The sequence below is a fragment of the Prinia subflava genome, chromosome 20, assembly GCF_021018805.1.
Source record: "Prinia subflava isolate CZ2003 ecotype Zambia chromosome 20, Cam_Psub_1.2, whole genome shotgun sequence".
Taxonomy (NCBI): Eukaryota; Metazoa; Chordata; class Aves; order Passeriformes; family Cisticolidae; genus Prinia; species Prinia subflava.
Genome location: NC_086266.1, coordinates 2,411,098 through 2,435,571, shown reverse-complemented (window position 1 = coordinate 2,435,571; position 24,474 = coordinate 2,411,098). Strand labels below are relative to the sequence as shown.

The 24,474-nt window shown below is 39.7% G+C and overlaps 1 protein-coding gene across 1 annotated transcript in view; it reads left to right on the top strand.

The window, feature by feature from the left end:
• The window catches only part of MAMLD1 (mastermind like domain containing 1), a 213,936-nt gene that overhangs the window by 52,015 nt on the left and 137,447 nt on the right, over positions 1-24,474 (top strand). The window contains exon 3 of the mRNA XM_063416972.1: positions 4,106-4,233. Coding sequence (XP_063273042.1) covers positions 4,231-4,233 — 3 coding nt within the window. The 5' untranslated portion in view covers positions 4,106-4,230. The remainder of the gene's footprint in view (positions 1-4,105; positions 4,234-24,474) is intronic.

Sequence of the window (24,474 nt, the reverse complement as noted above, 5' to 3'; positions counted from 1 at the left end):
ACATTAAAAATAATGTGAGATTTCTATCATCAAAGCATTAGAGTTATACATTATCTGTAGAAGAACACTGTGTTCTTCTGTGGGTTTATTTTCATTCATAAGGAAATGAATGTAATCAATTCTTTCTACCCTGTTCATTTTAATTAGGTAAACGTCTGGATCTATATTAATTATGTCTAAATCTTTAATTTTATTGGTTAGATATGATCTAAACATTGCAGAATCTTGTTCACTGGAACATCTATTTAATGAAACCTCTTGTTATCCAAAACTTGGACTATGTGTCCCAATATGCATAATTTGTACTGGACATTCATTATTTATGGATAGCATATCCCCTTCTGATCAGGGTTATAGGAATTAAAAACATTTTACACCCCAAGTATTCTATGCTCTCTGAATCCTGTCCTGAATACAGTGTTCTTTGATTTTCAGTCAGTAATGAAATTATTTAGTATCTGTTATGTTCTTTATTTTTCATTTGATCTCTCTTCTATTCCTTGTCACCTGGTCATCAGTCAGTACCAGAACCTTCAGATTGCAAATTTAGTATTTCACTAAAACCACTGGCAAATTAAATGAAGATCTTCAAGAGCACTGCTGCCTGTGTCAGTGGCAACTGCTAATGTGCAAGTCATTTCTGTCCATGTGGATCATACCAAAGAAATTCAGACATCAGACAGGGTCACATTATACTTTTGAGTTCATTTGCTATTTCTGTTTTGTATTTTTCATACCCTTGGTCAACAATTTTAAAGAATATGATACGAGTATGATTTCAGAGGTTACACAGCTCATTACCTGCAATATAGCTGACAATCCGATTTCAGAGGCTTGTTTCTTAAGTTAGCAGATTTTTAGCACAGCCCAAGACACTTCAGACCCCAGATGTGTGAAGGAATAAAAGAATGAGAGCACTCTTGCCTGCTCCTATTCTGGGGCTCCCCGAGGAGCAGCAGTTATCCTTGAAAGCTTCTGCGCTAATGCAGCCACTGGAATGAGGAGGAGCCTGCTCAGCTGCCCCAGGCACAGCAGAGTGAAGGCAGCCTTTCAGAAATGCAGGGAGATAAGGCAAAGGAAAGCTGCTGGCACTGATGTTTAGCTAAAATTTTAGAGTTCATAAACTCAAAAAACGCCACGACCTGAGTGGATGTTGTAAGTGATGTACACCTTCCAAAATTTATCTAAACTAAAACCACTGAGTTCGATGCAGCTCTAACAAGGGCTCACTGGAACCAGGAGATGAGGTCACTTGAAAAAGCAAAAGAATTTAAGTAGGCTTGTGCTTTATGAAAGCGGGGAGCAAACTGTAAAAGAGCAATTTTCAATCTGCAGCTGAATTAACTAGGAAAATACAGTTTGGCAGTGATGGGCTCTCCTGAATCCAGGCTTGTCACGGTGGTGAGAGGCTCTTTCTCAGGGCACAAACACCCGTGGAGTTTAGGGGGAATGGGTTTGTGGCTGGCCACGTGAGCTTTTGCTGAAACACCAGTTCAAGCACAGAAGCCTGACCTATGACTTTTTCTGTGAGTGTTTTTGAGGAAAAGTCATGCATATTCTGTGATGAATGGAACCTGAAATGTAGAGGCTCAGCATTGCTACTAGCAGTGAAATGCCTGACTATAAATAGTGTATTTCAGTCGATTTTAATCCTGAGAAACAGCATTTATCTCATGACAGCCCCTTCTCTTCTTCCTTCTCCTTATGTAAACTGCTTCCTCAGAGATCAATTCAAACAGATATACAAACACATTAACTTATTAAGTAATAATTACGGCAGTGTAAACAATATAACAAATGATAAAACACGTTAAGAAATATATACATCCTCATCAAATGCTGAGATTTGTAATAGCCTGCTCTGACTGTACTTTCATTGCAGTCATTCAGTGTAGTCTCACCTGTTTTACCTGTTGCTTTTTTACTGTCTTAAAATTGTAAACTACAATTATGCTTTGGTCTTCAGCCATGCCTTGTTGTACCACACACACCGAAGGCATGGCACAAGAGCAGAGCCCAGTCCCTCTGCATATTTACACAAATGTCTGCCTTTAAACATGCAAGCTTTGTGCTGACTTCAGCCTACCTTCCCAGATGATGTCTTAACCTCTTTGCTTGACTGTGCTCTGAGTTTATGGAATTTATGCCTCCTGGTGAGAAAAGAAACCGAAGGCTTGGGTGACATTCTCACATCTGTTGTGCAAACACTGCCTGTACCTGTGAGCTGCCTGTGCTGTTGGATCTCCTGCCTCCATACAAATGTCTTTTTAGGTGCCCTAGCTGGGAAAGCAACTTAGAAATTGTGAGGTAGCGCTATCGAAACCAAAAATACATAAATTGGGTGTCTTGTCAGCTAATACCCCTTGCTTTAATGACAAAGAAGCCTGCTGACACGTGAGGTTGTGGCAAGAAGGCTCTGCAGTGTGAATGGAGCAGCTGCTGCTGATCAGGGAGGGAAATCAATGACTCAGCATTCATCAGAAGCATCCTCCTGCTGGCCACCACTGCCAAGTGCCAACTCATCGATTTTTCTCCCTGCTAGGCGAAGACTGCTCTATTTTCTTTACAGCAAGCTTTAAAATGTTTCCAGTGCACTGTGTGCAGCTGTCAGCTCCCATTGGTGGCTCTCAGTGGGAGCACCCCAACACATGAATTGCGTTGGGGCTGGGGCATAAATCTCAAATTCACCCGATGTGGATTTTTCAAAGTGCCCAAAGCTCAGCGTGTGTGAATCTACAAATCAGCCCATCCACCCCAATCAGCACAAATGAGGTGTTCTGCTTCCCATAAGCTCACTAAATATTATTTTTTTCTTGCGAAGTGGCAAATGGAACGCAATATGCGTGGCTCACAGATTCACAGCCACTGAAACAAATCCAACAGCACGCAGTTGTCATCAAGAAATATGTCTAGGAAAACCTCTCTAGCCACAGTTTCAGCAGAGTGTGTGAGTACCAGCCAGTCCTTCAATATTCAGACAAAGAGATTGCCATATATAGTGCACATGAGGAGTGCTGTCCTTTGATTTCTCCTTTTAAAAGAAATCATCCTCATAGTTGTTCTCCATTGTCCCTCAGTCTTGAATATCTTCGTTATTTAAAGAGACCCTAGAAATCAAAAATAGAGTCAGAAAGGAGTCTTTGTGTGCCAGTACGAAAATCTCGTGAGTCATGTTTTCCCAAATCTTTCACAAAATTCAGTCAGAATTCAGCTCACGGCTTCAACTTCAGAAATGCTGTGAAGGTGACTACAAACAATGATATTAATTTACAATTTGAAAAACTCATTGATCCTGAAATGTGTGATATATTCACATACATCTCTTTTCTGTTTCATTTGCAAAGAGCAACAGAATTGTGGAGTTGAACAGTAAAGCTTGAAAGCTTTCAGTTCCATTCCATTTTGAAGATGCAAATGAGACAAGTTCTGAAATCTGCAACCCAGCTCCTGCTTGCTCATTTTAATCTAAGAAATGGCATATTTACTAGAATGCTCACTGCAACAGATTTACTAAAAACAGTATCTCACTGTATTAGTTGCAAAGGTTTTCAGACCTGTAACATCACTGTTCTCTTCAGAAACAAGGAAATATGCAAATAAGTTGTTATTTATAATAGCTGCTGCTCACTATGTTTGTAAAATAATTATATTTACCAGTTAATTGACCTTGTATGCACAATAGGGACAAAAATAAAGAAATGATGCATGAAAATTCAGAGTAATGCTGAATTGGGTTGGTTTGGAAAAATATATTAACTGTTAATTTTCAAAAATAGCAAGCAATTAATTGCTGCTGTAATGAACATTTCTGTTTCATTCTGGCAACCATACTGTGTTAACATAATCCATCACAAATCAAGGCAGATCACTTGATTGCAGTGTTTGTGCCGCAGTAAGTACACTTTTGGTTTAATGTTAAATTTTCATCTCAAATGTTCTTACAGGAATGCAGATGTTGTCCTATTTGTTGGTCTTGTTAAGATCTCTGTCATGTGAGTGCCAGAGCGTGTAGTAACACCTAATAAATTATGTAAAGTGTTGCAGTGTACTGCACTTGTATGACCATTTCAATATACTGTAATTGTTTTCCACACTTCCCCCACAGGTTAGTCTGGCTTCCAGCAGAGGCAGAAGTGAATAACAAGCCAATCAACATGCAAAATATTGAACAGAGCAGCTCAGCACCCAGGCACCAGCCAAACGGGATATGAGCATGTGGCTGCACACAGGATGGTGAGTCTTGGCTTCCCCAGCCTTGCACGTCTCTCCCTGAGTCTTGTGAATCACATTTCTGTTGTTTACTGGTCAAAATGAGCTGTTCTTCAAGTCAGCTCTGGATGATTAATACAGTGACAGATGTGGGGCCAGGCTGTGTTATTGCCAAGCACCAGTGAGGGGCTTCATTTTGCCTCTTTGGAGTTTTGGGATTGTATCCCGAGGGAATCAGTGTGAGCCCAGTGTTGGTGCAGGGTTGTACAAGCAGATATGTCCTGGTGATGCTGAGTGGCCCTTGCAGAGTTCAGCACACTCTGACATATAAATGCACTTGGTGTGGCTTTGCAGGAGGAAGTTTGATCCCATTCCAGTGAGAGATTCTGCACCTCTGCTGCCCCAGTGCTGATTCCCTTTTGCTTCAGTAGGTTTGACTTGAGGAACCCGTTGTCCAAAAGCATTGAGTTTGTGGCTCAAAGAGTTTTCTGTTGAACAAACCTGTTATTTACAGTGGTACTTGGAGGGACTGCTTTTGGTAGATGTTCTGATCTTTGCCTTTAGAGCCCCCTGAGAGCCTGCTGGCCTAAGGAATCTCTTTTCTCTACTGGGAAGAGCTGGCACTGCCCACTGAGCTGAGGCCACTGGGCTCCCTCTGCATGGGCCACACTTTAAACATTTTAGAAGGTGGCAAATTTCAGTCTGTGGGGTGTTTAACCAGTGATTTGAAAATGGAAATCTCTGAATCGCACCACAAATCCTCTGAAGCATCCAGCACATCCAGCACTCTTCTTGTTTTTAACTCAATTTTTAGCATTTCTGGAATTCACAGCAGCTACCATAAGACTAGATGGATCCCTGCCCATAGTTTGGCTCAGCTCTCAAAGTCAGGTATCTACAAGCAGGGAAACATTGACTTTTGCCTGTGTAGGTTGGTTCCTTTCTGTGAAACAAATAGAATGTTTTTGCTGTATCTTTTCCAGAAATGAATATTTTTACAGTCCTCCTCTAGTGCCAGAACATCCTTATGAAAGCAGCTAACCTGTGCTAATGATTGTTTAAGAATAAAATGGGGAGAAAAAATGAACACAGGAACTTATCTTCTGTGAATTTATGGCATTGCAGTCCTTCCCATGGCAACACAGATAGTCAGATGGTTCAGTAGCAAAGTACAAGCAGGAAGAAAAGGCAAACAATGACAGAGAGAAAAAAAAAGGGAAAGAAAGCAATGTGATTTTCTCTAAAAATATAATAACTAAATGGTAGAAGAAAATCCTTATAAATGGTATTGTCTACATGTAAAGAATATCCTTCATGTATTCATTTCTTTCTATTAGACTAGCTTGTCTAAAACATATACAGAAAGCCCTTTAATATCCCATTATACTGTATACTGAAGCATTCAGGTCTAATACTATTACTGATAAAGAAACCAAAAGCATATTTACAGAGACTGAATGTCTATAAAGAGCAGATCAAGCAAGTCTCTTGAGAGAAGAAAGTCCCATATCAGATTATTGTGTGAAAAAAATAGTATGCTCATCTCAATTACAGCACCAATTTGGGTTATTTAAAAAGGAAGTAATTCTCGGTTTATATCATAAAATCACTTTTTTTAAGCCTGTAAACATCCAATAAATTAAATTTTCAGATAAGATCCATTTTGCAAAAAGCTATTTATGAAAAGCTTCAAATAATAATTAGAGAGGATTTAATAACCTAATCACTGACTAATGCTAGCACACAGTAAGTACACTGAATTAGATCCTTTTGTGGAGTTACTGTTTTACCTCATCTCATTTGGCAGTTTATTATACAATCTAAGTTGCTCAAGCCTATAATCCCTACACCACTGAAGGTATGTAGCAGAAAAATTGTGATTGTAGTCTCTTGAGTTAGTAAAGAAGAAATCTTAAAAAATGTTTTTCAGGATAACAGTCTAGCTGAACCTAATGCAAAAGCAAAATACAGTGTTATACTGTAAATTTATGAATGTTAACATCTGAAACATAAAAGAAAGTTATGCTGCTTAGCATAATCATAGCTGAAATATTGTCAGTATGGTATGGAATATTAAAGCTTTTCCTTTAAAACTATGTGCATATTTTGGCTTATGCTAACTGTAGTGCTCTACTTAGTATGTCTACTAAGTGCTCTACTACTGCTCTACTAATACATTGTAGGCATTCTACTAAAGTTAATATGATTCCTTTTGTTTATTTTAATGCACTTTGAGCCAGACTCTGGAATTAATTTCATTCCTGGTCATTTAATTTACCTCTGAATAAAAATGAGTGAAATGTCACCCTGAGCCTGGCAGGAGAGAGAGGTGATGGCCCAAAATCAGAAGCACAGCACAGTACCAGTTATATCCCTTAGAACTTAAACTACCACTTTACTACTTGAATCTTTTCTAGTGAGATTTAATTTAATTTTTAACAACTTCAGGGCAGGTTAATGAAGGTCTACTCACATAATAGACACAAGGCATTTAAAATGGGTCAAACCAAAACCCCATACAGGCCATTACAGTACTTTGGGTCTTTAAAATCCTGGACCAAACTTCTTGTGTGAACAATGCTTGGCCATGGTTGCTCTTAGCTCTGATGCTCTGGGTGGTTCTGAGTGTTGTGTGAAGAGGAAAAATATAAATACACTCAAGCAGAACTGTGAAGTGGTTATGTATGTGCAGATTAGGGAGCAGAAACCTCGTGTTGGAACTCTCCTCAAGGAGGAAAAAGATTAAAAACTGTCAGATCACCAACGTGACCACTTCCACAGGTACTCTTTTGGTGCCATTGAAAAGTTTCCACTGAAGCCAACTACAGTGATGCAGTCACAAAAATCTGGCTCTCAACAGCTCCAAATTCCACCTGAAGGGCAGTCGGGTACCCATAATGGGAAAGGGAGAACTGAGAGAGCGTTTTTAGGTTTTGAACAAAAAAGTTTTAAAATATGTGTGTGTGTATATATGCATGACAAAAAGTTAGCCCTTAAACCCCTGTGTAATTGCATGCATTATATTTGTGGAAGTGTCTTATTGCCACTGCATTGCTATTAAAATGCAAAGCAAGTGCAAGCATGTCATGTTTATTAAACCACTAAAAAAAAAAGTTCTGACAGTGTTATGACTTCAGTTTTCAAAGCATATAAATGGGCAGGGCAAAAAAAGGGGGAGGAATCAGAAACCAAACTCTCAGTTTACTCTTTCATGCCTCATTATTGGAACAAGCAGGGTGGAATATGTAGTCCTTTGAGATGTCTGCAATAATAATCTTAAGATTTAGAATAAATGATCTCAAAGTACATTGCAAATTTAACAGTTTGATATCAGACTTAAGCACAAGATGATTACAGCTACAGCTGAGATTTCCTAGGCAAAAGCCTTACAGCAAGGGAAGAATGTGTTCTTTTTTTTCCCCTAAGAAATGGCAAAGGAATCATAGGTGTGCAGGCTGTAATTATGCAGGCTGAAATGAGGCCAGCTCACTACAGCTAATTCCTTATTCTTTACAAAAAGTGCTGCTGATTGGATTGTCAGCTTCCAGTATCATCTGCAAGGTGGCAGCTCCAGTAGCTTATCCAAGAGTGTCCAGTGTTCAGAGCATGGGATAAATCCTGGCAGGGCAACATTCAGCATTTCCCCTGAGTTTTTTGTGACCCCACGTTCCCCAGCAGTGGAGCTGGAGATCCAGTGCCTTCTCATTCATGCTTTCAGCTTAAAGTTCCCATTTATTAAATCAGCCCTTCCATTATCATCATTTATGTACTATTCATACATCATTTCTATCTATTGTACTACCTCTTCCCAGGATTGAAATAACTCTGGCACTGAATAGCTTGTGCAATCTGAACAAATAGTCTTAAACTATCAGAATAGCTTTATCTAAAACATACTTACAAACAGATAAAAGGAAGAACATTGTTTGTGTTCTTTTTGTGTTTTGAGTGAATTTTGTGAATAAGAGTTATGCAGGAATGGAGATACTCAATGAGGACATTCTGGCAACAGACAGATGCAGATGAAGAAAGTTGCTATGACTTCAAAATGAACTCTCTCTGCAAGTTCTGGAAATGTTCTTCACTGTCCAGTTAATGACATATCTTCATATTTTTTATTATATGTGAGGTGTTGCTAAAGACCTGATAAACCTTGGGCTTATTTTAACTTCTAGGTCTTTTGGGCATTTTTATGGGTAACATCCTTTACTCTACTTTAGCTGTTTCTTTCACAATCTTCAGCCAGTCAGATGTTGCCAATCCAGCATCGTATCTGGATTTTTAACTTGAAAAACTGCATTGTTCCCATTTCTCTGCATCAGAACTGTTGGTGGTTGTGCAACATCCCAAATTGTTCTGAGATCATGAGATAAAAATAGACCATTGGGAATCCAGCAGAAATTAAGCCAGTAACCACACATAATTCTTGCACTCTAAAGATTCCATTGCAGATGCAGTTTTTGAGAGAATGTACAAAAAAAGATTATTTTTAAACTAAAGCTAGGCTCAAACTTTGAAACTCCTCTTCAAAAAAGATAGGTCTGCTTTGTTGGGGGAGTTGTTCTAGAAAAGAATGGGCATGGGGAGAGTATGAGTAATGTCCAGGCTTTTCCTCGACAGCTCCAGGAGAGCTGAGAGGGGATCTGGTCAATGCTAGCAGTGGTAGCAGGCACTTTAATTTGTTTTTTCAGATCCCAGTAGAGCAGAAGGTGCAATACACATCTCCCTCTCCTTGTGTATGTCTAAAGTTTTCATCCAGAATTCTGCTGGAAAAGCAAAATGAGAAGCACTGGCATCTGTAGTCTTTGATATAAAGTGTAATGACCCAAGCTGCATGAGCTATGGCAAGCCCTTGCTTACAGTAGCTGTGGAAAAAGGGAATGAAGAGCAGCTGCTATTTAGGCATGTTTTACAATTATGTTAGTTGTGTTTCATTTCAATTTCAAAGTGAATATTGAGTGTTGAGCTGTGATGAATATATATTCAAGACATTGGAGTATTTCATTCATACCTTTCGTATCTTAGGTAGAAATTTGAAATGGATAATCAGAAATTACTCTTCCAAACCTGTTGGTTTGTAGGCTTCTGACAATGCAATTCTCAATCCTTTTGAACCCCTTCTTTCTTTACTTGCACTCTGTTTTGCTGTGTGCTTCTCTGCATTCTGAAGTGTTTCCTTTATGAAATTATACACTTCTACCTTGATGTTCTTCCTGAAGATGGTTCATGTAGGAAGTCCAAGTCTGTGAAAAGGAGAGCCCATTTCATGGGTAGGTCAGAAGCATTTTTATTGTTGTTTAATCTTTCCTTGGAGAGGTGGCAGTGCCTGCCAAGCACAGTGCAGCTGCCACCTTGGCTCCCAGCACTGATCTGGCACTAGTACTACATGAGAGTATATACCAGGACAAACCTGGTTTCTGGTATCTCACACTGCTGTTTACCTGTTCTCCAAAAGCACAAGAATTCATTCTTGCACCTCCTATTATAAAGTTGTGCCACAATAAGTTGATGCAGGCTGTGCACACCTCCCCTCTCTGGGTAGATCTGGCCAGAGAACAAAGGTTTCAAATCCCCAGGACTGTTCAGAATGAAGCTAACACTGCTTTTTGCTGCAGAGTTCCTCTGTCTGTGACTTGGTGATGTGTGATAATTTAAGGAGGGATGCAGAACCCCTCCTTGCTTGGCTCTCTGGAGCAGGCTGGCAGCACTCAGTGGTTATTGCATTAAGATGATTCAAGGGAATACTGATGCCACCCTTCCCCCAGCACTCTGCACACACACAGACACATGCACAGAGTATTATCTCTGTTTGCCTTACTAATGTCATTGTGCACTATTCCATTTTCCTCTCTCTTCTTGTCCCCAGGGTCTGTAACAAACCCCTGCCGGACCTTTTATCCACCCACTAAGTCCAGATTAATTTATTATACTCCATCTAGTTTTTGAACTGTTCCTTCTAAATGTGTGATGGGGCTTAGGGCTGTGCAAAGGGGATTCAAGGATAAGGGGAGAAAACATCCTCAGGCTGTAGCTTACAGTGAAAGGTTGTGTTACAGTACAAGCACCTCTCCTATAATTATGCATAGCCATGGAAGATGATGCAGGAGGAATGACTGATTAGAGCTCATATTTAGCTAAATTAACATCTCAAGTCCATTTTTTTTTGGTGTAAATCTGAGTTCATCATAATCTAAAAGCAAATATTTGCCTTTAATATCTCTTATTTATGCATAGAATACAGTGTACTCTTCATTTCCTTCTTAATTATTATTATTTTTTTAAACAGCTTCCAGGCAGAAAGTCAAAGCCTGCTGTGTTTTATATTATAGTCTGCAACTCATTTTCCTGTTTTTTTTTTTTAATCAAACATCTAATTAATCCATGTAATCTGAATACTTTCTGTTTAAATTCAACATGCTAGTGAAAGAACTGAATGAAAATGTAGCTAATTTGTTATACCTATGAAAGTAATAAGTAGGTAAAAATATATAGAGATAAAAAGTTGAGTACTTTATGCCCAGTGTGTGAATAGTGACTGAAAACAAATAATAACAAGGGCAACTGAGTAGAAAATGTCTGAAAAAATATATTCAGTGGGGTGAAAATTATCCTCCTCGTTGTTGCCATCTCATTTGAGCTGGGGCTGATGATCCTGCATTAGTACCAATAAAACTGCTATTTCTTTTCCATCTGTGGAAAGTCTCAATGAGGTTTTTCAGGATCCTGAAAAAAGAAAGCTTCAAAGACTGTTGCAACCCAACCCTCTTTATCTTGGGTTGAGCACGATGAATGACTTGTTGTGTTAAAAGTTTCTTTATCTGTGTCTGACTCAGCATCTTCCTCTGGGGCAAACACAAACAAGAGGAGCTGGGGCCAATCATGTATTTAGAAAATAAGTGTGTAACTTCAGGTGGCAAAGTCTCTACTAAAAGAAGGGGATTGGAAAAGTGTGCCTTTTGATGAATTATCACCAGCACAAGTTTTAATAGAATGTTTGTCAGGCTTTTGCATGAAATACCAGCAGCTCTTTAACATCTTTAAAGTTATTACCTAGACGATTTCCAGTAATGATGAAGTTGAAAATCGATGTAAGAAATATTACTATAGTAAAAGTAAAAAGATGTCTCCAAATGGTAATGTACAAACTCTAACAAGGGAAAGCTTACTTGCATGTGAAACTTTCCAGTAGAAACATTATAAATCATACATAAATCAGAGTATAAATGAGAAAAAGAAGAATAACTATCAAGATAAAGTTTAGAATTACTTAAAGTGTTCAAGGTTTGGCACAGACAAATGCAAAGAGAACATGTTTGTTAAGCATGGTCAGCAGAAACTTGGCATCTCACGGTATCTGAGTGGAAGTCTGGAAGTCCTGTTTTCTTGAAAAATGTACTGGATCCATTTCTTTGCCCTCTTTTGCATCTGCACCAAATCAGTCATGACACATCACTGCTAATGGAGAGCAGTGTAGAGAGCCAGGACCATTTTTTTCCTCAGGAAATCTCACCTTTGAGGCAGAGTGACTTTCGCCTGGGCTTGCTTTTACCTATTTTTGCAATTGAGCCTACCAAAACAACAAAAAGGATGTGTGGCTTCCCCTCTGGCATAGGGTTGGTCATTCACATTTAGATCCCAGCATGAAATCTCAGCCCTGTTGTACCAGGGGCAGAATTCCAAATGACTTAAACAGGAGCAGCCTTCTGATCCCCTGTTTCGTTAACTTCAAGGAACCTTTTGTTCTTGGTGGTGACTGTTTGCACTGCAAAATCAAATGGGTACTTGTTTTTAAATCTCAAATCAGTCAGATTTCTTTGCACATCTAGTTTGAAACCATACTGTGGCTCTGTTCCTATACCCAGGATCACTTTGTCCTCATGTTGTAGAGAACAGTAACAAGAATATTGTCTCCATCCTTCTTACAGAGTTTTATAAATTATGTGCTGACTGAGATAGAGCAGGTGGCAAAACAAGGGCATGACTGACATGGGAAAATCAAATAAAAATAAATTACATTTAGCAGGGAAGCTTGGGCTACATTTTCTCAGTGAAACAATTCTCTTTGAGAAGCTGCTAGAGACACGTAACTTCTGCTGTGTAGGTACAAGTGGGACCTTGAATGTGGCTGGCTCATGGGCAGTAACACAAATGGAACTGATGACTGCATCCATTTTCCAAGAAATACATCCATATTTATACTGTAACATTTTTTAATTAATGCTCAACTCGAAAAACATCCACAAGATCATAAAAGCAGCTAATAGTGAGGACCGCAGATGTCCAGATCAGGTTCTGTTGCAGTTGAACCCCAAAATGACTAATGTAATATCCCACTTCAAAGGAAAGCTTTCTATAAGATAACAATGAAAATGAAGCTCTGCCATGTAATTTAATTTTTAAATCACCACCAAATAATGCAAAATTTTTATAGAAACATCTACAAAAACCTTTCCTGTAGGTGCTTCCATATGTCAATGGAACCATAGCTCACCACTGGCTACAGTTTGCCTTTATCTCCACCCTGTTTCATGGCATGGCAGCTGGAGGATCTCAGTCACCTGAGTTCCATGTGGAGCCTCCAGAAAAGATTGCAGAGGACACCAGAATTGTCATTCCAAAGGTCCCTGTTGAATTTACACAAGGACAGAGGGGTGAATCCCGGGCTATTTACAAATTCAGCTGTGCCCTATTTCAGTATGAGACAAAGTCACATTGCATAAAGGTAACGCTGTATGCCTGATTCAGGCGTATCTGACAATTTCCACTTCTCTGTTCTCAGCTTGCTTTTGTGTAAAGCAAATGTTTTACAGGGTTTGGGCTGTGTGCTCTGCCAGCACACTGCTTGGCCAAGCACAGCAAAGCTGGTAATTCCCCTGCAGTGAGGGCATATCCTCTTTTTATGTGGTGAGCAGGATGGCAGTTTCCTGGTCTTTAAAGAAGAGCTGGCCAAGGCTGGGGAATGGCAGAGGTGCTGGGAATCAGCCGTGCTCCATTCCCAGCTGGCAGAAGGAGCAGGCTGCCTGCCTGGAAAGGTGAGGGGGTTCTGCAGTGGGAGCTTTTGCAGAAGGGAAGGCAGAGAAAGGCTCTATGGCCAGGGATGTCTGGAAAGAGCTGAGTATTTCTGCTTAACTTGCAGAAGATAAGTAGCCTTAACAATTGCATCCTATTCTTAACAGCTTATTCTAGAGGGCTTTTTACAGGAGGATGCTGGTAGCTGTCCCTGCATGTTCAGCTTGTGTGCAAAGTAAAAGCATCGCTGTTACCTTGTCTTTGGGTAATTTTGTTACTCTTCTTTTGCAGACAAAGATTCACCTGCTTTCCTAATTGTTTGCTGGCAGAGGTCTTTGGAGCTTTCCCATTGCAAAATTGGAGAAAGCCCTTGCAGTAGGTCACCACATCTATTGACAGTGCTGCAGGTCTGTCCTGTGTGGTGATTTGTCTCTCCCTTGATTTGAAAAGAAAAGAAATAAGGGGAATCCTAAAGCCCACTGAACTTACTGGATTTCAGGTGGCAGTGCAGTGTGAGAGCTTTTATATAACAAGACTTGGAAAGTGTAGCTTTGGATAAAAAAATATTTTATCTTCCTTTGCTTACACTTCAATTTACCTTGAGTAGATTTGAATATCTGTCTATTACTGGCAATTTTGGTGGCAGTAGACGTCCTTTAGTGCCAAGCACTAGTGACAATCACATTCCTGCAAAAGTAGTAAAGATAAACTGTGGGGCAGTGGTTTTATTTCATCAAATTAGGGTTGCAATATCTTTCCTGTTGTACTCCCTGGCATGGCTCAGTCTCCCTTTGAGGGGGGAAAGGAGATCAGCAGAGGAAAAGCTTCAGGAGAGTTCTCTAATAAAAGTCATGAAATAAGGAGGATGCTGTTGCAAGTGAGGATTGTTGTTATTTTTTCTGCTGATTGATGTAGATGAGTTCAATTTTGGAATTCAAACTCAAATAATACTGTTTTCTCTGGTTCTTGTGCTCTCGTTAATGACTCTGTCTGAAGCTAAGAATTTATTTATGGCTCTGACCTGCTTCGAGCCCCAGTTTACTTGGAGTCAGACTGATCATTGCGTGCAGACTATACCTTTTTAATTTAGCTAACAATCTGAATTCTCAGCGTAGATTATGTTTGACGTCTTGAACAAATATTTACTAAATGTTTGCCATTTGTGTGGGTAGAAAGGCCCTAGGAGAAAACTCTGAGATGAGCACAAAAGCCGTGGTGCACAATACTGAATGAAGACAAAGCAACATGATTTTAGTAGACAAATCTGTGCATCTGTTTGAAAGGAAAAGTCTGAAGAGGGTCACCAGTCCTGCTAGCAGTCCTCACACAGGAATACCTAAAATTTCCTCAAACTGGTCACACAGAGCAGAACTTTGCAGTGTTTACAGCCAGGCCCAAGTGGGCAGATGTGTTTAGGGAGGATTGCTGTTTGCTGGTGAGATGGGAGGGATAAACACAGCTCCAGCAGCTATTTCTGACTAAACAGGAAATAGCCAAAGCCAGGCCAGCTCCGTGCTTTGTTCTTCTGCAATGTGTCACCTTTACTGAGCATTAAAGTGAGTCAGATATTGAATGGCATTTCTTAAATTGCTTTTGTTTCTGTTAGAACAGAATTACAAGTTTGTAGAAAATGTAGAAGTTTATTCATGTGCACACATATTATCTTTTAACATGTTTGAAGCTCTGTTTTCAGAAGCTTACCTCAAGTGTACCTAATGCAAAGTCTTGCAAATAATCCTGTAAGGCACAGTTGTTTACTAATAATAGATATTCTGGGCAAAGCTGTTTGAAGTGCTGCTTCACAGTCATCTGCTGAATTGAAAAATCCTTTGCAAACAACGCTTTTACATTTCAAGGTAACAGTTAAATTATCTAGACTTGGTATCCCACACTCAAAATTCCTCTTTACACTGGCACAGGGAATACTTATTTTAAGCACATCCAGTAAAATACATATTTTAAATTATATTTCACAGTTCAGTGGTTTTTCTAACCTGAAGATCCCAAAGTGCTTCTCAGATGGAGGTGAAGTTAGCTTAAGAAGAGTCCTGTGAGCACAATTATTTCCACTTTGCATACAGAGAAAATGAGCAATGAAAAGGGATGGTTTTTTGGAGGCAGGAAGAATAGAACCTGCACTTCTTGCCTCCCACTCCTGTGCTTTCACTGTAAAGCCACTATTAGGCTTTCCACATCATCCTGTGATTGAGTAAGTCTCATTGTATCAGTGGAGATTCAGGAATTCTGAGCTAATTAATGCTCTGGCACTTTTCAAACCCTCGGCTGCTCTTTCCCTCTGATGGTTCTGTGGTTTTGGTGACTTGCAGTGATGTCTCTGAAGAGACAACAAAGAAAGGCAAATAAAGGATGGGGATTCACTCACCTTGCCTCACAAAGGTAGGGGCTGTACTCAGAAACATTTGCTTAGGTTTTATAGGCTCTTTATTCTTTTTAAACAGAGGGTGGAAAAGCTTCTAAGAGGGATCCTATCATGTTAAAATCTGATAATTTGAAAGTTCTTCTTCATCACTGCTGGCTGCACTGCTCTTCCACTGATTACAGTAAATCATCTGAATTCTCTTTTAAAACTCTGCCTTTTCTGTGAGATCAAATTTAAACCCATGATTCCTATATATGCCACAAGGCATCAAGTATTACAAATACTCTGCCAGCTGTTCTTCTAAATAATTAGGGAGGGACATAAGCTGACACTGAGCTGGATCAACACGTCACAGAAGTTTGGGTTAAAATTTTTTGGTTCAAATTTGACAACCCAAAATGTGTAGGGTTAACTCTTTCAGCTTTTCTGGTAGTCAGAGGATTAATTGTGAAGACAGCAAAAAGGCTAAGCTATTAAGAGTGATGAATTTTGGAGCAAGTCATTTTTTCAGTCCAATTAACAGCACATGGCCTGTCAGTAATGGTTGGGCATCAAGAGCCAGTAAGTTGCAAACAACCAGGAGGACTTAAAAACATTCATCATAAAATTGTAATGTCATCTCAATTCTCACTGTTACTCTTGGTCTCTCTTCACATGGCAAAGGTTTATGTTTTGTTTACATTTTACTTTGGTGTTTTAATATGTTCCAATAACCCTGAAGTAGGTCATGAATATGTAAATACCCAAAATATGTAACTTACCATGTTAGAAACAATATATACAAAACACAAGTTCTTTCTAAAACTAATTCTCTTTTGTATCAAGAAAAGCATATAAATATGAAGTTTTGTGAGCCTAGACCTCTAAATATGACTTTAAAGCTATCAATATATATGCATCACTGCAGTAACTGAATGCTCTGAGTGATTAAAAAATAATACCAAAAAATCTATGAGCAAAACGGTGTGAGGAACACAGGGATATGAAGTAACTTTGCAGTGTTAATAGGGTTTAATATATTAAGTATTAAGCACTGCTGTAGCACTCATAAAGGAACATGGCTAATGCTTAAACTTGTTTGACATCAGAGCCTTCTTACTACGTCTATTCCAGCATATTTACAAATTGAGAAGAGGCTTGTTGAATCTTGTTCCATGAGAGACTTGTGAAGCATTCGGGCTGGCAGTTTTCAATTACCTCATCTTGGCTGGGATTCAAAGCAGGCCAGCACACGGGGAGGGAGAAATTCAGCTGGACCAGCCAAACACAAGGGGATAACACATGGGCTTAAAGGGGAAGAGCCCAAAGTCTGGGCTCTTCTTGACATCCATCATTAACTATTAATAGAGATTCATTATTTTGTGGATTTGTCACAATTGGCTCTTAGGACAGGGTGTCTACGTGCTTTACTAATTATCCCTAACCTGCTTGGAGGCACGTTTCTGAATGCCAGTCATTTACTGCCAATTTGCATACTTGGGGGAGGGGTTTGGGGAGAGAGATGCATGATATAAAACCAGGTTAGAGTTAATGCATTAATGTTTCCCTCCAGCTCACCCTGTGTCATGGTTTGACATGTCCATCTCTGTCCTAAATAAACCTAAACCACTTGCATCCTTCACTAGTGACAGGAAAGCTGAACAATTTCATCAAGATTAATTCCTTGGAATAATGTCAGTCATTTTAGGGTGTTTTTAGAGAATGAAATTACATATTTATGATACAGTCCTGATTGACTATTTTATGTGAAGTGTCAGTGTTTTCTCTCTGCATAACACACCTTGCAGTGTGTCAGGAAGCAAATTCCTAAGGGAATCCATACGGGAACACAATCCTCCTGTTTAAATGCATATTCATTTATTGTTTTCCTTGCCTTGAGGTTTGAAGGAACTTGTTTTCACCCAGCAAGAGGCTGGGCAGAGCTCAGTGTGGGTGTTGGGGTAGTGGCATTAGCCACCCATGGCTAATGTGAGGTGTCTTGTCTGACTGTGCTGTGCCATCATCGCTGCATTTGCTGTGCTTTGTCATCCTGAGGTGGGTGGCTGCTGTGGCAAGAGGCTTCTGTTCAATGAATCAATTGTAAAATGGATTTTAGGCTTCTGCAGGGGGAAATATCGTGCCTCCTTCTGTGACTTCCCACCCCCAAACTTTCTCTTCTATTCTGCTCTGACATGCTGCAACAGATTTATGAAAATCAGAGACTTTAATTGTAAAACTGCCACTTAATTGACAACACAAAGGATTTATTCAGAGCAAAACAAAACCCCAAAACAACCAGAAAAAAGCAAAATGCAAAACAAACCCAAAAAATCCCCAGGCTGGAGTGAAGCCTGGCAAGATGGGGTTTGTACAGAATATGCTGCTTCTGGAGCTTCCCAAGTGACTACAGAGCATTTCTGAGGGTGTGATTGTTTTAGATATTTTCTGATATTGATCAGTTTGGAAAGTCTCTCTCACCCTTGTCTCATAAACCTGTGGGGAGAGGGAGTCTCTCCCTGGCAGGGCTGCCTCACACTGTGTGAGCCCAGGTTTTCTCTGCACTCACCTCGCTGAGGCCGCCTACAGATAAACCTGGTTTAGCTGTGATTTCTAAGTATCTGCCTGGGGGTTATTTATCCCATTTATTCAGAAGTTGCTTCTTTTGAAAAGGAGGAGGAGGTGAAGAGATACAGCTTCCTAGGTAGTAGTAAAGTGCATGCTGTGTGTGCATGACAATATAGGTCTCCGAGGTTTAGTGGATGTGGAATTATGCCATTTGTCTCACACTAATTGAGGCATGTGTCTACAAGTGTGCAGTGCAAAACACAGGATAAATGGCCATCATAAAATAAGGGTACTGCATAACCTATCTTATTATTAGATAGAAAGTCACTTGCAGAGCACCTTAAAATGTATGTTTTGTGAAGCTGCTCTTTTCTGTGCATATGTATACACATATTAAGCTAATAGGATATATTTCTGCTGAGCCAATCTGGGACAACATGTAGTCCTTTACAGCTTTTCAGACTCTTTCCTGAATGTCTCATTTGTTTCTAAATGTACCTTGCAGTGTTTATAAAATTGTGAGTCCAGAGTAACAAGCATTCGACTTAAACCTATTTCTGTATGAGAAAAGACATCTCAAAGAGTAAGCACTGTGTGTTAAGCATGATTAAACTTCATTTCTTCATACACTGGAGTCTCTACAAGAAGGTTTCTGTATTGTGAAGTTTCAAGAGAGCTGTTGAAATGAGGTTGGACTGGATCACAGTTTGAAACCTGAATGTTACTGGAGAGAACAGGCACATCTCTGTATCCAACAGAGACATTCAGTGCAATAAATATGTTAGTTTATTATGGACTACAGAGTAATTTGTTACCAGGTTATGTTTATTGCCATGCTGTACATGAAATCTCATTGTGAATGTTTTCGAGAAAGGGAATTAATGGGGTTTTGCTATTTGAAATTTGGTTTCGGCAGCCAAGGCAAATAGATCTGTGATATTGGCTTTGGGATCAGACAGTTATATGTCATTTCTGTCAGCTTTAAAGTAAAAAAATCTTTTCAATATGTCGTTTATCTTCATTGCTATGTCTACAGTATTGCTCAGCTGTATTGAGCTATGCAAGTGGGTGGGGGAAAAAAATTAGAAACTTAGTCATATTCTAAAGATACCAAACCATTAAGAGAGGAAACACTTCTGCTGTGTGCCTGATCTCTGCAAGCAACTGAAGCATCCACTCATAGACTTGGGGGAGAAAAAAGAGGGAAATAAAAAAAAAAGAAGAAGAAATAAAAACTCCCATCCCCCAAAGACATTTTCTATCTGTATGCTTCAGTGCAAATCGAGTGGTGTGTGCTTTTTAGGCATGATTCACAAGGCAGATTCATGTGCAAGTGACTCCAGGTACAGCAGAGGGGGTGGATCTGGATCGTGTAAGGCCAGTGCTGAATGTGGGCAAACATCTTCCTCCCACTCCCCATAAACAATGTCAAATCAAAAGGTTTTCATTGCAGCTTTATTGCTAAGAGACCTGGGTCACACTAAAGGTCCATTTAATCTTAGATTCTTATTAGGATAGTAGTTAATGTCTGATACTTAAGGAAGGACAGAGAGAGACCTGCAAACACCCATTTGAATTTCTCATGAGTAGAGGTAGGATTTGAACCATTGTGCTCAGAGCAGCCCCTGGAGTTACTCTGACTTTGTCACTCTTTACATGTTACATCTACAACAGTCTATGAAAGCAAACCTCTGCAATTCAATTCTATACCGGGTGAAAAAGCACTTCTCTTTGTTCTTTGTTTTAAGCTTCCTAATAATTAATGGGTACACCCACAAATTCTTGGGATGTGAGGAAAAAATTGTTCATAGGTGAGTTCTTCGTTTTATAGCCCTCCACTTTATCCATTCATTGTTATCACTCTTCCATTCTGAAAAATCCTAATTCTCTCTGTGTAAAAAGGTTATTCTATACCTTTATGCAGCATTGTTGCCATTCTTGTTATCTTTTTCTATACTTAAAAAATACCCAAACAAACAACAAACCAAGCAAACAAAAACAAACAAAAAACCAACCCATATATGAAAACAAACCGTAACAACAAAAGGAATTATTTGGAAGCAAAGTTAACCAGAAAGGGCAGCTTGAAGCAAAAATTACAACCAACTCCACAGGTGAAAGATGACAAAAGTATAAGCATGAGAAAAGCTGCTGTCAGGTCCTTGCTTTCAAGTCCTAATGATTGGTCAGAGATACCGTAGTGTTTTCTCTCAGTGAACAGAAAATAAGATGCAGAAAGGCTGGTGAAGCTCAGGATGGAAGTTATTATCAACCTGCTCTATGAACTTTTCACTTGTTTCGCACTCATGCATTTATATTTATTTCAAATGGGTTGATGGCAGCAGCTGATAAATGAGCTGCTGCCAGTTGCAGTCCATTGTGTTTGTCATCAGTGCAAGTTCACTGTAGTCAGTGATGAAATTTCACCTGCTGTGTGAGGGAAAATAAAATGCACAGTTGTGGTTGTAATTAGGGTTGAAAATCAATAGTAAAAGATGTTTTAAAAATGAGGAAGATGGTAAAAGAGAAAATGAGGAGAAAACTGTGAAAAGAGAATTAACTGGGGACAGATAAGAGCAGTGACTGCAGGGATATATTGGAGGAAATGGAACATTAATCCAAGGTGGAGCACCTACAACCACGTTTTGCGAAAGACTTCATTTTGAGTATAAGAATAAACATCTTTTCCAGTAAAAATCTGCTTTCCTGTGGTGGTATGTGCACGTGTATGAACAAAAAATGGGGCTGCTAATGGTGCCTTGAAGATCCTCATATTTTTTCTGCTTCATTCCCTTGGTGGCCACCATCCTGGAAAATGAAGGACTTGGATGAAACTCACTTTAGAATTCAGGAGGGGACGTACCTGAATTAGTGAGAGAGCAGCATGTCACAGTACAGTTCACAATAAAGAATGCTGCACCTAATTTTTTTTTTTTTACTTGCCTTGAAACTATTCTCTAATAGCCTTTGAGATAAAGTATCTGGGGGTTTGGATGTGACCAGATGGCTGAGCACTGAGTAGTCTTCTTCGAAGTCACTCATAAAAAGCACCTGTACTAAAAGGGTGGAAAATTGAAAATTCTTGTTGGCTCCACAGGGGATGACTTGTGTTTGGTTTTGATGGAGTGGAATATCTTTGACTATTGCTGATTATGAAAGGGCTTATTACTGGCTGGGGAGTAGAAAAGGCAAAGCATTTCATTCTCTGCTTTTCTTAGCTTTAACCTCAAGAGCATCAGCTTAGGAAATAGTGTGTCAGAATGTCATAGAAATGCTCCAGCAGTTTGTTCTTTTTGTTTTATCTTTCCCTAAATATCAAAGACCCTGGTCATAGAAAAGACAGTCTTTCTCTTTAATAAGTCTATTTCCAGTACAAAGCTAGTACAATATGACAGGCAAATACAATAACCTTGTTAAAGCATATTCTGTATAACACACAAATGTGTGAAATGTTTTCTCCTCAATAAATAGCCTTCAGTAAGGGATGTGTATTGTGTATCTTAGGTACTACACTGCATCCTCATATCACTTTTGAAGCTACATCTGCTATATTTTAAACAGTAACCAACTAAGTATGACGAGATGGCAGAACAGTTTAATATCATGGCCTTTATCTGCCCAGAGAGCACGAAAGAAAAAGAAAGCAAATGGTTAGCATAGAAAGGGAGAGCATGTTATTCTATCAGTGCAGACAATTCTGCTCCTGTTTGGCACATCAGTGCTATAATACAGACATAAAAATGAATCTTTGTACAGTGGATTGAATATTTCCTTGAAGCTTTTGTTGGAAATTGTTTCTGATGTTGTTAGCTAAGGAAGATTTACTTTATACTTAAGTTAGCACAAATCCACATGAAAGTAACATCTCATAGGTATTGATGAACTTTCTTAAAGGGACAACAAATCTAACAAACAGCTGACTTTGTAGGGCTTTGGTATATGTTATATTAAGCAAAGGTAATCAAGTAAGAGATTTCATGTGGTTTGTGTAGAAATGTACTGGGTGACGTCTGACACTGCGTACGCTTGTAAGGGAACAAAATGAGAACAAAAAAGGAGGCAGACAGCTGGTTAGAGCCCAGTTCAGCAAACATTTCCCACAAAGAGCAATGTTTGCTTTTGCAGCTGGGCATACAGGCTTCTTAAGTCAGGGAAGTCTATGGAAATACTCTCAGAAATAAATAACATCCAGTGGGACTCCGTGTCCTGCAGTGATACACAGAATGTGTAAGATGTTGTTAGAAAAGTTCTGTAGCTTTCTCATACTGTTTATGGAAAAATTGTGGGCTTCTCTGGTTTGTATATCCCAAAAACTCCAGCATTTATGGAACAGAAACAACTTAAAATCCAAAGCCTGTGTTGACACAGCGAGCCCTTGGAGTCCCTTGTGCGCCTCTGCTCCAGACAAGGTGAGATGGAATTCTCAACCTGAGTATGTGGCATCCACAGAACTGCTTAAATGTAGGTCTGAGTTGATTCTCAAGTCCCAGCTTGTTCCTCAGCAGTGTTGTTTATGCACAAGCCTGTGCTGAAGTGTGGATTTAGGCAAAGCTCCAGAGCACACCCAAGGGCAGCAGCCCAACCATGCTCAGCTCCCCCCGGAGAGCGGAGCCCTGTGGGTCTGTCAGGGTGGGTTGGATCCAGAGAAGGCAACGTGTGCTCCCCACACCCTGTCCAGCAGCACTGATGCCCTGCTGGCAGCTATCCTGAAGGGCAGGGAAGGTGGGCCACAGCTGGGCTGTCTGCCAGGAACGTGGGTGGGCACTGAGCACAGCTCCAGTCCCACCATGCTAAATTTTATCTTTTCACAATTCCAGTCCCACCATGCTGAACTTTACCTGCTCCCTTTTAGTGGACAGTGTGTACAGCTCCTGTCCCACCACGCTAAACTTTATCTGTTCCCATTTGATGGACAGTGTGTACATCTCCTGTCCCACCATGCTAAACTTTATCTGTTCCCCTTTGGTGGACAGTGTGCACAGCTCCAGTCCCACCATGCTAAACTTTACCTGTTCCCATTTGATGGACAGTGTGTACATCTCCTGTCCCACCATGCTAAACTTTATCTTTTCACAGCTCCAGTCCCACCATGCTAAACTTTATCTTTTCACAGCTCCAGTCCCACCATGCTAAACTTTACCTGCTCCCATTTGATGGACAGTGTGCACAGCTCCAGTCCCACCATGTTAAACTTTATCTTTTCACAGCTCCAGTCCCACCATGCTAAACTTTACCTGTTCCCATTTGATGGACAGTGTGTACATCTCCTGTCCCACCATGCTAAACTTTATCTTTTCACAGCTCCAGTCCCACCAGGCTAAACTTTATCTGTTCCCCTTTGGTGGACAGTGTGCACAGCTCCAGTCCCACCATGTGAAACTTTATCTTTTCACAATTCCAGTCCCACCATGCTGAACTTTACCTGCTCCCTTTTGGTGGGCAGTGAGCACAGCTCCAGTCCCACCACGCTAAACTTTACCTGTTCCCTTTTGGTGAACAGTGTTTACATCTCCTGTCCCACCATGCTAAACTTTATCTTTTCACAATTCCAGTCCCACCATGCTAAACTTTACCTGTTCCCTTTTGTGGACACGTGTCAGACACAAGTGTGCATCTGCAGGATTGAAGTCCCAACCCTCTCCCTGCACTGCAGGGATCCCAGGCAGGTTCTCCACTCATCACATGCACTTTTTTTGGGGGGTTTTTTTTTTTTTGAAAGTAACTGTGGCAATCAGTGAGAAATCCATTTGCTCTACAAAACTCCCACATGGTATGAATTGGTAGTGATTTAATATTTCAGATGGTAATGGTGTGCCTTTATCTGAATGGTGGGGTAAATGACTTCCTTATAAAAGTAGGTAACCTTTAACATTTACATTTTTTTTTTAAATGTGAGGATGTGAAACCAATGGGAAGGTTGAAGGAGGAGGAAGGAGTGTTAGCACTGCATTGTTTACGTAGTGTACAGAATACAGCCCTGTAAAACCTTGATAGAAGTCTAAACTCTTTTATTTATGGCAAAATATGTAAATAACTAGCCATATCTACAAAATCAATTGCTCAGCCACCTCAGGTTGAAAGTTGGCTTAAAATTCATGAGGATTTTAAAATAATATACTTTAAATTTCTATTCTTTTAGCTTTTGGTTATTCTGTGATGGTTTTGTCTTATTTTAAGGATTTATTTTTTCACTAGAAGCTCTTGAATGTGATCAGAATTTTAAAAGAAAAATAATTAAAATCACCTTTACAACACTGTGGGATTAGGGTTACAGATTTTGAGCATTACCAATACGACTTAGATAATGAAGTTTTGATTTGATTACAAAGACC